General features: G+C 42.6%; 1 protein-coding gene across 2 annotated transcripts in view; it reads left to right on the plus strand.

Annotated features, from left to right (window-relative positions):
• LOC117292968 (protein sidekick-2-like) overlaps window positions 1-15,479 on the plus strand; it is an 80,751-nt gene that overhangs the window by 38,570 nt on the left and 26,702 nt on the right. For both annotated transcript variants that reach the window (XM_033775148.1, XM_033775149.1), the window contains exons 9-13: window positions 8,218-8,334; window positions 8,723-8,872; window positions 9,237-9,518; window positions 10,227-10,361; window positions 10,901-11,068. In XM_033775148.1, the coding sequence (XP_033631039.1) occupies window positions 8,218-8,334; window positions 8,723-8,872; window positions 9,237-9,518; window positions 10,227-10,361; window positions 10,901-11,068 (852 nt within the window). The remainder of the gene's footprint in view (window positions 1-8,217; window positions 8,335-8,722; window positions 8,873-9,236; window positions 9,519-10,226; window positions 10,362-10,900; window positions 11,069-15,479) is intronic.

Consider the following 15,479-nt stretch of genomic DNA (forward strand, 5'->3'; position numbering starts at 1 on the left):
ATAAAGGGAGAGGCGAATTTAAAACGCTGTATTTATACAGTGCAAATGAGATAATAATAAAATCTCAAATACAAAAGAGGAGAAAAACAAACCCAGCGGGTCTCGACAATTAAAATGCAACGAAAATAACAATGAAACTTTATACAATGGAAATATAAAACAAAAATAAATGAATGGCCTATCTGTTGGTGTTGGACTTGGACGGACACTGACGATAACTTGAATTGAAGATACTTGAATTGAAGATGGTGTGACAATGAAAAAGTTCTTCCAGCAAAGGTGAAGATATTGGGGCTGCGAAGATTATGATGACAAACTTGAAGACTTCAGAACCAGTTCCTTGTCCTTGATCAGGGGACAGGATTACTGTTCTGGTACAACTGGGTATGACGAAAATGCAGTGAAGATAAATAGGCTACAGTTGATGACACGCTGTCCTGCTGGCTCTCTTGATTTGGATTCGGCCTAGAGCAGGACAGGGGATGAATATATACAATTATTGTGGTGATAAAGCTGGGCTGGCGCAATCCAACGTAGATGTCCGACAGAGGCAAAGTGTAATTATTGAAGGAACTTGGAGGGTTAATTCTAACACTATCCGTCCTCTGTCGGTGTCCAGTGGCCAAGTTTAAAATTAATACTATGCCATTCAAAAATATAAACTACACTAAAATTAAATACCTAATAATAAACCTTATAATCCTTTAACAGAAATCACTAATCTTGAAAGTAAATTAAGTGTGAAACAATAACAGCTGTGTGAGACTGTTACACTAGCCAGTGCAGTATGGGTGCTAAAAGGTCACACTATTCCCCAGACCAGTGCATGCCTGAGGCAAAATGATGGACAGGGTATTTAAACCAATTAAGGGAAACTACACCCCTTGCATAGTTTGTGGTATTTAAGACATTTCATGGAACAATGACTCCTTGGTGCCATGAAATCAGGATGTTTACAATAATCAATGAAAAACCGTGGGAATTGGTTTTGACTGCAATGTATTATATACAATGATAAACTTTAAAGAAGTCTAAATAAACGTAAATGCAAAACATTAAAAACCAAACAAGAAGTTAAAAAGCAAAGATATATGTATGAAACCATAGAGCAAAACTATGATAAAAGTAATCACTGGCTGAAAAGTATAGTTTCAGTAAATACAAGAAAGAAAGATGCATAAAACTAAATCAAAGAAACTTCAAATACAAAACTAGTCTTTGTCTCTTGCCAAACTCATATCAAAAAGTACTATTAGAAATAAGTTGTTCTAATAATCCACAGGTGGAATCAAACAAATCAACCACTCAATAAAACAGACGCTAATAAAAGTATCTGGTCTTGGGCAAAGTAGACAATGAAATTGAACCATGAAACAAATAAGTACTGAATAATGCAGAAACTAAACCAACATTAAATAAATCAAGTTAAAAGCTTAATAATACTGAGACAAAATGTAATATGACAATTCACATTTTGTAAGCATCAAAAGTCAAAAGAGCATGGAAAACAACAAGTCAACAATTATCAATTCAAAATAAGAGCATGTAAAAAGGAACTTCTTTTCTAGAACTTCAGTCATCAAAATCTAAAACACTATCCTTACACAATTGAAAGTATGCAGTGACTGTTCAAATTAAATGTTACGCGACACGCCGATCTTTACTTTAACTTTTAAACCTAGCTAGGCTCACAAGAAAGATAAAAGTAAAATCAAACTCACCTAGAGCAGGACAGGGGATGAATATATACAATTATTGTGGTGATAAAGCTGGGCTGGCGCAATCCAACGTAGATGTCCGACAGAGGCAAAGTGTAATTATTGAAGGAACTTGGAGGGTTAATTCTAACACTATCCGTCCTCTGTCGGTGTCCAGTGGCCAAGTGTCAAACCACTTCCTTGGGTTTGGGCACTGACCCCTGAGACATCCCTTCCTCAATAGCCGTGATTGGTTGCAAAGCCTGCTACCAATCACCCACTCATCACACACCACCAGGCAACCACCCACCCCTAGACTCGCCCTAGTCCGAGCAGGACATAGGTAAACTAGGGGTAACAAAAAAAGGGGGGCTGCAATTTCATCCCATTACACGCGCGCCTGCTTTCTGAATGTCGTCCCGACATAAGTTTAAACAATCACTACGCATGTCCATTCGCGCAAGTAAAATGCCTAGGGAAAAAAATGACAAAGAAATAAAATTTTAAAAATCGCTCTATTTTGCAGTTATAATGCCTAACATTGCAGTAATGCATGCATCCTTACTTTTCTCTAAACTGAAGGTACTCATAAAAGATTGAAGAAACTCTGCCTTTTCCTTCCATTCTGGAATTCCATGTTGGAGGGAAAAGCCAAGACGGTTAGGGGGCTTTATAACTCTGCTGGGTCTTTGTCTAGGGGGGACCTGGGGACCCGTAGCAGGGGGGTCATCGTCATCTGACACCGAGTCTTCTACTATGGGTGCATCCGATTCAGTATCAGATTCTGATGGGTGTGGTTCCTGTGTCTGCTTTGCCTTGCTCGCTGTGCCTTCAGTGGAAGTAGGTACAGGGAGTGGCAACGAGTTGAAGGGCAGGAGCAAGTTCCTATGGAGTGTTCGAGTAGGACCTCCACCTTGCTCTTGTTTCACCACATACACAGGAATATCAGGGTTTACCTGCTTGACCACCTTGTAAGGATGTTGTTCCCATCGGTCAGCTATCTTGTAGTTTCCAGTGGGAGCGACAACCTTAACCAGAACTCTGTCACCAGGGTGCAAGATGGCAGCTCTCAAATTGACATCGTGACGAGCCTTATTACGGGAGTTAGACTTGTCAGAGTGACTTGAGGCCAGGTTGTATGCATCAGCAAGGCGTCGTCTCAATTGCTTTGCATACTCTCCCTGGGTTCTATTGGCCGACTCTCGTGGTTCCAATCCAAGAAAGATATCGACTGGAAGCTTTGGATGTCTACCATACATAAGGAAGTACGGTGAGAAACCAGTTGCATCATTCTTGGTGGAGTTATATGCATGGACCAGAGGGGCAACATATTTTTTCCACACTGACTTCTTGTCCTCAGGCAATGTCCCTAACATCTCAAGAAATGTTCTGTTGAAACGTTCGACTTGACCATTTCCTTGGGGATGATATGGGGATGTTCGACTCTTAGTGATGCCGGTTATTTTACACAACTGGTGTATAACATCGGACTCAAAACCCCTTCCCTGGTCAGAATGAAGTCTGCCAGGAAATCCATAATGGACAAAGAAATTGTCAAACAGTACACGGGCAGTAGTTTTAGCTGTTTGGTTTGGTACCGGGATTGCTTGGGCATAACGGCTAAAATGGTCGGTGATAACCAAAATATCCGCTTGTGAACCACCAGTCGTTTTGAGGGAAAGATGATCGATGCACACCAGTTCCATTGGTTCACAAGTTGTAATGCTTACCATTGGGGCTGTCCTTATAGCAACTGGGGGCATCTTACGCCTGATACATCTGGGGCATGAGCGAATCCTATTATCAACATCACAAGCCATGTATGGCCAAAAGAATCGAGAACGGATCAAGTCAAGAGTCCGCTCACGACCAAAGTGACCAGCTTCATCATGAAGACAACGGAAAGCAACATCCCTGTACAGCATGGGGAGAACAAGTTGGAAAATTCTACCACCATTTTTCTCTGTACGTTGGCGGTACAGGACACCATCTCGAAATGTGAGTTTGTCCCAGTCCCGTAGGATTGCAACAACATCACGACTTTCTCGATGTCTCAACTTCCCCTGGGGACATTGTCCTTCCTCCATGTATCGAACGATCTTCCCAATGGTAGGATCTTCACGTTGATACTGTCGCCACTCCTCGGTGGACACCTGAGGAATGGGACTTTGGCCAGGCCATAGTGGGGGATCATCGATTTCTGGTGGGACAGCTGAGCCTTGCAGGGCTAGAGTCTCTACAAATGGGGTGGGTGACTCGGCTGAGTTGGCAAGGTAAACACCGTGTGAGCCCACTACAGCTTTTACAGCTTCAACAGGAACAGTCTGTGAATTAGCTGCAGTCTCATGGTGGGGGCGACGAGACAGGCCATCTGCATCACCATTGAGCTTGCCACTCCTGTACTCCAATGTGAAATTATATGCAGACAGGGCAGCGAGCCAACGATGTCCAGTTGCATCTAACTTGGCAGTCGTGAGCACATAAGTTAGAGGATTGTTGTCTGTCACCACTCTAAAACTAGTCCCATAAAGATAATCATGAAACTTATCTGTTACGGCCCACTTCAGAGCTAAGAACTCAAGTTTGTGGGCAGGGTAGTTTGCTTCGCTCTTTGAGAGACCTCTGCTTGCATAAGCAACAACTCGTTCCCGTCCATCCTGCATTTGATACAGCGCTGCACCAAGACCAGTGACACTGGCATCAGTATGAAGGATGAAGGGTTGACTAAAATCAGCATAAGCCAAGGCAGGTGCCTCTGTTAGTTGTGTGATCAGGTATTCAAAAGCATGTTGACAATTTGGGGTCCAGGTGAAAGGAGGGGGTTTGGGCTTGTGGGAACGGCCAACACCTTTCTTCATTGGGAGGCCCACCGTAAGGGCATGAAGGGGTTTGGCTATATTGGAGTACCCTGCAATGAATCGGCGGTAGTATCCAGCGAATCCCAGGAAGGATCGAACTTCCTGGTGGTTACTGGGAACTGGCCAAGTCTTCAAGGCAGCAGTTTTATCTGGGTCAGTCTCAACGCCTGCTGCCGAGATCACATGACCGAGGTACTTCACAGAGGAACGAAAAAGATGGCATTTGGACGGCTTTAGTTTCAAACCATGCTGCTGCAGCCGTGTGAGTACTGACTCAAGTCGCTCGAGATGTTCCTCGAAAGTACTTGAGAAAACAATGATGTCATCGAGGTAGACTAAACATGTTTTCAGGTTGAGGTCCCCCACGCAACGTTCCATGAGTCTTTGGAAGGTTGCTGGGGCATTAGTAAGGCCAAAAGGCATACGGTTTGCTTCATAAAACCCAAGCGGGGTTGTGAAAGCCGTTTTTGCTTTGTCTTCTTCTCGCATCTCCACTTGCCAATACCCAGCTTTCAAGTCTAGAGAGGAAAACCACTTTGCGCCATGTAGGGCATCCAATGTGTCCTCAATGCGGGGCAGTGCATAGGAATCGCGTACTGTACGTTCATTCAGTTTACGATAATCTATGCAAAACCTCAGACTGCCATCCTTTTTCCGTACTAGGACGACAGGGGATGCCCAAGGGGAATGTGATTCCCTGATTGCCCCAGCATCGAGCATCTCTCTGATCAGCTGTCTAACTTCATCATACTGAGCAGGGGGAATTCTGCGATGCCGTTCTTTGAAGGGCGTGTTATTGGTCAAAGTGATTCCATGTTGGACAGTGGTGGTGTGTCCAAGGTCTTTGTCGTGAAGTGAGAAAACAGAAGTACGGTGTTTCAAGAAATCTTTAACTGTAGTCAGATTATCGGAACTAATCGGTGACTCAGTAAAGTTGAACATATTCAAGAAATCATCTGTCTCGTCTAGAACGACATCGGTGGGGTGATTGGTTCGTGATTCTTTCTCACAAGTAGGAGAGGAGATTGAATCAACGTGCTCCAATTTGCACAAAACAGTTCTCGGGTGGATGAAGCACTGTTTTAGGGACATATTTCTGACTGTTATTGGAACAAAATTATGGTGAACATCGCGGTCCAATGTAAGGACTGTAGGAAGGACTTTCAACATGCCAGGCAGGGCACGTCCCTCAGCGGGTTCAACAATAACTTTCAAATGCAATCCTTGGAGATGGGCTTTTACAAAACCACCAACGACAACGGTTTCATTTGGGTTAATTGTGATAACCCTATTACCGGCTGCTCGTACGTTTCCAAGTTTCTGTTTCTTGCATTTGTCTTGGGCAGACAGACTTTCGAGTGCAAGTTGCAAGGCATTTGGCAGGGCTACCTTTTGAGAGAATCGTGGCCCATACGATTGGAAACAATGCGACTTGCACTGAGCGATAACATTGGTACCAACCAAAAGGGGAACATTGGCATGATAAGCCGTGTCCGGTACAACAAGTGCTAGTGCCCAGTATGATGCAGGCTCATTACGAAGTTGAAAAGGAAATGAGATTTGAACTTCGATGTATCCTAGGAAAGGGACAGTAGCACCACCAGCACCTTGGACTTGAAGAAGGTTACTGATGGGCTTAATGGGATTGGAGGAAAGATGTTTGGTATGGAAGGACTTGGAAACTGTCGTAACTTGTGACCCAGTGTCAACGAGGCAAAGGCATTTCACACCAGACACACAAGCCTCTGTCTCATTGGCACTACCCACCAAGCGATTTAGGATTGTTGGGGTGTGGTGGAGGCCGCCGGGTTTGACGGCGGGGCTGCCTGCCACATCACCCCCTGTGGAGGCAGGTGCCTGTTTAACTGTTGGGACTTTTGAGGCTTAGGGGGGTTGCGACACCCACGGGCAATGTGCCCGACTTGACCGCATTTATAGCACTCAAACCGTGCTGGTGTGGGCGGATTGAGTGGGGGCGGGTTGTTGGAGGTCATGGCAAAGCTCCGAAAATGGGGTGGGGGCTGGATTGGAGGGGCCGCTGGTTGGGGTGTTAAGGCGACTTTAAGCTCAGCCAGTGAGGACGAAATTACCGAGAGGGCATCTTTGAAGTCATGGGCAGGAGTGGGGCGTGGAGGGCCAGGGGGAAGGTCCTTCACGGGGCGTTTCGCAACCAACTCCTGCTCGCCCAAGCGGACGAGGCGCACTAAACTATCAAATGTGGCTACCTCGTCCTTCTTATGGCGACAGATATTCTTGAGTTGTTGGTCTCTCAGGCCACGCCAAAATATTTGCATCAGAACGTTGTCCATGGTGGCCACAGGAAGGCCACCACGACGGCACGCATCATACACGAGGAGTTTGAGACGGCGACCGAAACCAGCAGCCGTCTCCTGGTCTTCTTGGTTGCTGTTATATGCCCGCTGGAGGAGGGACGGCCCATCCTGGACGGTGCCGTAACTCCCCTCCAGCTCACGAACTATGGCGCCAATCGAAGCGTGGGGGCCCAGCGTTTGAATTAGCCGACTGGGTTCTCCACGGATCGATTGGCGAACATATGGGGCCAAAATCTGCTCCGAGTATGTGCCGTCTCGGAGCAAGGAGTCGACTTCGAATCTCCAAGAGTCGAAGTCAACACCATGCCCCTTTGACGACACATCCCCAAGGAAAGGAGAGATCTTGGGGGGCTGGACATAAGCAGCTGGGGGCTGAGGATGGGCAGGGAAAGGCCTATGTGGGGGAAAATGAGATGGAAACGCATGTGGCGGTTGCGGCTGTGGCTGCGGCGCTGGCTGCGGCGCTGCAAAGGCCGCCTGGGGGATAGGAGAAAGTACAGGAGGGGGAGGATTGGAAAAAGGAATGGAAGGGGGAGGGGTAGTTGGGTGAGAAATAGAATATTGTTGTGGTATGGTTGGTATGGGCACAGTCATCGGTGTCGGGGGATGAAGGATAGGCAAGGGAGGGGTTGTACGAAGAACATCTTCGTGGGAGGGGATGAGGGAAGCCATTGGTATAGGGTCGAGTCCAGGGGGTGGAGGCTGCCGGTGCGACAAGCGAGGGTAGCCATTGAGGAGGGACCGTCCATTAAGGAACTGAACAGCCTCAGCCGCCGCTGCCGGAGAAGTGTACTGGCAATATACATATGAGCCATAGGCACTTCCGGAATGTGACGGCTCAGTAATGTTACGGATTGCACCAGCCCTTCCTAGAAAATAACGTATCTGCGCTAGGGAGGCTTCAGGTGGAATGTTAGCCACCAACACGGACATAATGGTTAAAATGAAACAAGAAATTCAAATTAAAACTGTGGGAAGAGCAATGCTGAAAAACAACAAATAAATACAATGGGGAAAGTTGGCAAGTTTAGCAGAAAACAATGTCGAGAAATAATGTGGGCCCCATCAGTAGTCGTCGAAAGGTGTTTTGTTTGAACACACAATCAAAATTGGAAACGAAATACAGCGTATCCCCACATTGGGCGCCAATTATGTAACAGGTTTGAGTGCGGCTAGCGCACTCTGTGCTGAAACATAACCTAAAAATTGTAGAATGGAAACAGTTGAAATAGTTAGAATTACGGTCTTGATTTAGAGTACGGATATGATGATGAATATGATTATGATGTCCGCTTGGTAAATCTAATCAATCCCGTTTTTTTTCTGAAGAAATTGCTCCTACGTTCACCAGCCATCCCAACGACACCACTGTGATTGAAGGCCAGCCGGCCACCATTCAGTGCCAGGCCACCGGAGCCCCCAAACCAACCATCTCATGGTTAAGAGGTAAGATAATAATAACAGAGGGACGGAAAGTGCCGAGTATTGACCGTAATTCCCCTGGGTTCAAATTCATGGCACTGCTTACCACACAAGTGCCCAATTTCAAAGAGCGGCTTAAGCAGAAAATATTGCTTAACAATGGTCTGCTAAGCAAAATTGAGCAGGATATACCAGTCACAAATTGAACATAGTGACATGGTAGTTTAGCTGGTAACCTGATTCTGGTAAGCATAATTTTTTAACTGTTTGTACTTGAGTAGCTCTATGAAATTGGGCCTGGAAGAGGAACGGAGCCCCCAGCATTCTCCAGGCCCTACTGTATTGGACAAGGTTAAGATGTGAACACCAGTCACATACAATAAATTCAACTGGTCCTTCTCATTATTTACAGATGGATCTCTACCAGTACCAGATGACTACATACAGGAGTCTGGTGATCTGGTGTTCACTCAGACACAGGCAAGCGACACTGGGGACTATACTTGTCTAGCAGACAATGGTGTGGGTACCATCAATGCTACAGTGCGACTCACTGTTTACTGTAAGTTGATTAGATTACTTCCCCCCCCCCCTTCCCCCCGACCAGTCAAAATATTTGATTTTAATTTGTTCTCCACAGCACTCCTTACACTCCTAGATAAATAAAAGGGCTGCCTTGATGTAAACTCTCAAGTAATCAACCCAAGGGTCGGGGTTCGAATCCCACCCGAGTAATATGCTATTGAATTTTGTTCACAGGACTTGGGAAAATACTGAGTATACAGTGCTAACACACATCGGTGTATGGGTAAAAAAAATAAAAAAAATTAATAGTCATCATTTTTGCAAAAAAAAAAAAAACCCATTCCAAATCTTCACATGGGTGTTGACACAATTTAACGTTAAACTTATTTATCGCATTCCAGTGCCGACGTTCATCCAAACCCGTCCAGAGGACACGGAGGTCCAGCTCAGCCTCCTGACCATCATGGACTGCGTGGTGCACCGTGACCCCGCAGTCACAGTCAGCGTTGTATGGTACCATAACTCGGTCCCTATTGATCCCGATGCGACTAGTAGAGTCAACCTCCTGCCTTCCGGCTCATTGGAGATCACACAGGCAAGGAGGAGTGATAAAGGGGAGTACGAGTGTGTGGTCACTTCAGTGGCTGGTGATGATGCGGCGAGTGCTACGCTGACAATACTTGGTGAGAATTTTACTGTGTATTTCTACAAAAGAAAATATCCCAAAATTTATTCATATTTTGTTTGCATTTTAAACCCAGTCCTGTACACAAATAGGTGTTCCGAGTCTATGCTGACAACCCTCGATGAGGATTTGACTGTGTATTTCTGGCAAAAAAATGTTCCAGCATTTATTATTATTTTTGTTTTCGTTTTCAACCCGGTCCTGTGTGCAGTTTAAAAACATGGGTTCTCGGTCTAATACAGTTTTGTGATTCACTCATTGTCCAATAGAATAAGTCCTTACGGAAGTGGGGAAGGCATGACCTGTTCCTATTCTCAAGTTAAAACGGTGTTTAATGCCACTCTGCTTGATACTCTTCAACTGAAATTTTTGCAAAAAAATGTACGGATAATTTTTAGATTGCTGAATTTCGATGACATTCAATCAAAGTAGATTTAAATTTGACCTTTTGACTGGTGTCAAAGATTTCCTCTTTGGAATGTACAGATGAAATATCTGTTTTGGATGTCCAAATGTCACTCTGAAAGAATATCAAATTAAAAAGTAACTGCAAAAGCAAAACTGAATTTAACCATGGAGCCCGTATTTATGGTATTTTACCATAAACAAATCACATATTTCTAGCTTGGACCTTTTTTCGCTTTTTCAAGTTCCAAAGCTGGCGATTCTAACCTTACTTTATAACCATCCCCCCATATTTTCACAGAGCTTCCTCAGATGCCAACTAATGTCATGGCATCAATCAGCCCTACTGATTCTCGTACCATCCTGCTGAGCTGGGTGCCTGCATTTGACGGCAACTCTCCGCTTCTACGCTACATCATCGAGCAGAAAGAGGATGGTAAGGAAATTCAGGGTTTCTGACCGAGCTACTGATTGAAATTATTTGAGATTTTTGCATCATTTTTGCATATATATGGAGGATACCCAGGCCTACATCCTTACGGACTGTAAAGGGGGTATCAGCCCCAGGAGTAGGCGTCTTGTGATGGTTTGAGTCAATAGCCCAAATCAGTTAAAGGAAGCCCCACCCTGAAGTGGCCATCCAGCCTTGTTTAGGCAATATCTCATAATTATCTCATGTAAACAGTTTAATGCTGCATTTTGTAATCTTGACTTTCTTAGATTTGTTAATGAATTTGAATGTAGCCACTGGCATTGGGCCTAAAGGCTTCCGAGTCACAGTTATTTAGTTAACTTTTTTAATTCCAGTAATGTGCCATTGGTGTATTTTCCTTGCGGTTTTGTTTTGTTACTCCTGTATTGTTCTTATTGTTATGCCAAATAAATAATAGTAATACAAAAAACATTAACAATAATAATAACGAATTTTTAAAACTAAGACTAATTAAATTCCGAATGGTTTTTATCTTGTTTTAGAGTCATCTTTCCGGGAGATTGATTCCAACATTGATCCCAGTTTGACCACTTCCCCAATAGTGGGCGTGATCCCATCCAGGAGCTATCAGTTCAGAGTGACCGCTGAGAACTGGCTCGGTAGAGGAGAGACCAGCGATGTAACAACGGTGCTTCATATTCCGGAGGAACGTAAGTGTGGAAGAGATAAAGAGTCTTAATTTGCCCCCCAACTGACCAAAATCTTCTGGAATACCCAGGCATGATAAAGAGCTAATAATAATAGTAATAATAATAATAATAATAATAATAATAATAATAATAATAATAATAATAATAATAATAATAATAATAATAATAATAATAATAATAATAATAATAATAATAATAATAATAATAATAATAATAATAATAATAATAATAATAATAATAATAATAATGATATCAAAGTCTTTTATAGCAGACGTATCTACCAACAAGGTACTCAAGGCGCTTAGTATATACATTTTTACAGAAAGACAGCTGCCAACTCTTGTTTGTTTGTTTGTTTGTTTATTTATTAGACAATCTCCACAGACTTCTATAAAATACAACAATTGGACAAAAACAGATAAAAAATACAAGGGAAAAGACATTTGAATCTGAGGAATTGTCGAGGATAACACAAAAAAGCTAAAATAAGCTTATTTCCATTGTGGTCCTCTATACAAAATAAAAATGCAGAAACACTGAAGACACATTAAAATACAAGTATAAAACTATGACTAGAAAATTGCACATGAAATAAAACAAATGGAATAGGCGACCAAGACACCCAACAACAAACAAATTGATTCGTGTCACCTGGCCCGGCCACTGTGTCACCACGAGTACTGTTCTAATGAAAAAAAAAGAATAAATTAACCGACTACAAACAATGCATCCTCCTGGAGCTGCAACTTATCAAAGTAATGCAGTTTGAGAGTTTTTTTAAATTTGGCTAGGGATGAATTTGTGTTCCGGAGCATGATGGGAAGTTTATTCCATAACTTTGCCCCAGAAACTCGGAAGGAGTGTTGACCATAACTGTGATGATGGGGAATATCAAAAGAAAAGTGATTTGATCGGGTGTTATAGAAGCGAGTACTACTTGTCAGTTGAAAAAAATCTTTAAAATAATCCGGAGCCAAGGAAGTCAAGATACGAAATATACTACATAGTTTCAATTGATCAATCCGGTTCTGGACTGGGAGCCAACCAACTTGTTTGAAATGATCTACCGTTAAGTGAGTCCTTGGCTTCAGATTAAGAACAAATCTAGTCAACTTGTTTTGGGAAGTCTGTAATTTGGTTTTAGTGTGTTTAGTTAAGCTATCATACCAAAATGAAGAACAGTAATCATAGTGACACAGAACCAGAGCCGATGCCAACAGTTTTCTGATCGAGCTATCAAAAAATTTGGCCTTACGGTACAGAAATTTCAATCTGCCGTTAGCCCTGCTTATTACCTTGGCAGCCATCATTTCGCCACTAAATGCCTGATCAAGTTCAGCACCAAGGTACTTAACTGTAGACTTAGATTTAATCTTAGTACTATCATTACAGAGAATATTCAAATCACAACATGTTTTTAATCGACGTTTTTGACCAAAAAGAATACTTTCACATTTTCCGAGATTCAAGGATAATTTGTTGTCAGCCATCCAATCACAGACAGATTTCAATTCCGTTGTCAACATTTTTCCAATAGTACCTGTGTTGTTCCCAGAAACAATAAGAGCAGCGTCATCAGCATACATTAATAATCTACAATTTACAGCCGTCTCCAAATCATTAATATAAATTAGAAACAATAGGGGTCCGAGGACAGACCCCTGTGGGACACCACATGTAATAGTTTGTAAACTAGATTCAGTACCAGAGATAGAAACCAGCTGCTTTCTTTCAGACAGGTATGATGAAAACCATGAAACAACAGAGCTGTTTAATCCAACTGCTTTAAGTTTACCCACTAAGATATTGTGATTAACTGTATCGAATGCTTTTTCCAAGTCAAGAAGAAGCATGCCAGAGTAGTTACCTTTGTCCAACTCGGTTCTTACATGGTCACTAAGGAAAGCCAGGCACGATTCAGTCGAAAAAGATTTTCGAAAACCCGACTGATACTGGAATAACAATCGATTGTCATGAAGGTATGGGTATAACTGATTGTGCACTACCTTTTCCAATACCTTAGACACAACGCTGAGTATTGAAATCGGCCGATAATTTCCCGGGTCACCTGTATTGTTCTTTTTATGAATAGGAACCACCCTGGCATGCTTCAGGTCATTTGGGAATTTACCTAGATGCAAGGATAAATTGATAATGTGTGTCAATGGAGAGACAATGGCATCAGCAGAATCTCGCAAAAACTTAGCAGGAATGTGGTCTAAACCTGTAGATTTGGAACAGTTTATGCAGTACAATAATTTAAGTATGTAGTCCTCACTGACTGGAGTCAAACTGAATGAGTCAGGAGCTACACCCTTGTTGGCATAAAACTGAGTAACAAAAGGAATGCTAAAATAACCACTTCCCGCTTGAATTTTGGAGACAACTGTCGATGCCATAGTCGTAAAAAAGTTGTTAAAAACTTCAGCAACTTTAAGCTTATCGAAAACGGGCGTACCATCAACATTTAAACACAGATTACCAGAGGAAGATTTGGGTTTACTAGAAGACCCAAGACTTTTAAGTGTCTGCCAAAGCTTTTTTGGATTTGATTTTTCTTCTTCAAGTTTATTCGTAACAAAGGAAGCTTTTGCATTTTCTAAAAGCCTACGAGTAAGAGCCCTTGCCTTTTTGAACTCAGAAAATTTGGCAGCATCTCGAGTTTTTTTGAATTCTGAAAACAACTTGTTTCTCTTTCGAATACTGACCAGTATCTCATCATCAATCCAAGGTTCCGTTCTTTGTTTTAACCTAGTTTCCTTAAATGGAGCTATGGAGTTAAGTGTGTTCAAAAAGTTAGTTTTAAATTCACTCCAGGCAAATTCGATATCATCAGACTGAAGGACAGAGAACCAATTAATACGATTAAGTCGGACAAGAAAGTCTTGCTTAGAATAGTTCTTCATAGACCGAATTTTTAACGTGTTATGTTTGTTAACTGGGGCACGAATTACTTTCCTAGTACAAAAAATCAGATTGTGGTCACTAATACTAGAATTTAAAACCCCGTGTTGAGAAATTTTAGACTCATCTGACACAAGGATTAGATCAATAATCGACCTATGTTCCATTGTAACTCTGGTATAATCATGAATTAATTGAGTAAGATTGAACACAAAGCAAAAATTGTTCAGAAGCCTAACAAGTCTATTGTTTGATTGATCTGTAGCCATGTTGGTGTTAAAATCCCCGAGTAGGATAACATCCCGTTCCTCCAAGTTCACACTATGTAAGAGACAGTGTTCCATGACATCGTAAAAATTAGTTTGTTTAGGGGGGCGATAGCAGATACCGGTGAGAATAGGTTTGCTTTTAGGCAGCAACAAATCGGCGAAAACTACCTCCAATTGATCATTTTGCAAATCTTGACGATGGTTGAAAGATAAGTTTTTCCGAATGTACATACAAACACCGCCGCCTCCACGATTCCGGTCAGTACATAGAACGGCATAATTTGGAATTTCAATTTCCGAATCACTGATAGAGTCATCCAGCCAGGTCTCACTGATGCCAATCACTGCGGCGTTTGATTGTAAGGCTAGTGTCTTTATTTCCACAAGCTTCGGTAGAAGACTACGTGCATTTAGGTGTAGGAAATGTAGGCCTTTTTTGCAAAAAACATCATAATGGTTGTCAATGTTGTTGGTGGTGTTTGACTCTGCTTCTTGACTAGGTGGCGATGAATTGGATGTGCCCTCTTCGTCAGTGGAAACATCGTGAAGTTGTGGCAAAATGGAAAACAAGCATGATGGGCACATGAATGAAAAAGAATCGCCGTATGTGGCCAGGTTGCAATATTCTGGAACGGATATTCCGGCACATTTAATGTGGGTCCATTTGTTACACTCATCACAGTCGATAGCTTTGCTGTTGAAGCGAACCCCCTTGCTGCAGACAGTACATGGATGTTTTGGGGCGATTTTGGCAGGGCCCGGACAAGGATGGATGTCTCCACATAAAAGTAAAGCTACAATTAGAAGCAAGCTGTTTTCATTTCCACAGTTAATGGGTTTGATCCTCATGGCCAACCGTAGCTGGCTTCGTGACCTTGTTTCCACATGAATGATGAATTCATGTAAAGATCCGTGTGAAAATGGCAATGAACAGTCAGCATCAGCATTGTCCGGTGAGATTGATGGAATGATTACTTGGTCGAGGCTCATGTTGTCGCTGGCAAGAGTTAATTTGTTGGTCGAAGGGGCTAGACTTAAAGCCATACAGTACAGTAGTATTGAAAGTAAGATACCTTGTGTTCCTGTATGCTTGGCCATCACGAACATGAATCTGCTGCCATCCACTCGAAAATGTATGGTAGAACTGCAAATTTCGGATGAAAATGATCTTGAGGTAATCGTTGACTAGCTGTTGGGAGACTTGGTCGAAACAATAAGACGAAAACGGGACAAAAAAC

The sequence above is a fragment of the Asterias rubens genome, chromosome 7 (genome assembly GCF_902459465.1).
Source record: "Asterias rubens chromosome 7, eAstRub1.3, whole genome shotgun sequence".
In the NCBI taxonomy this organism is placed as follows: Eukaryota; Metazoa; Echinodermata; class Asteroidea; order Forcipulatida; family Asteriidae; genus Asterias; species Asterias rubens.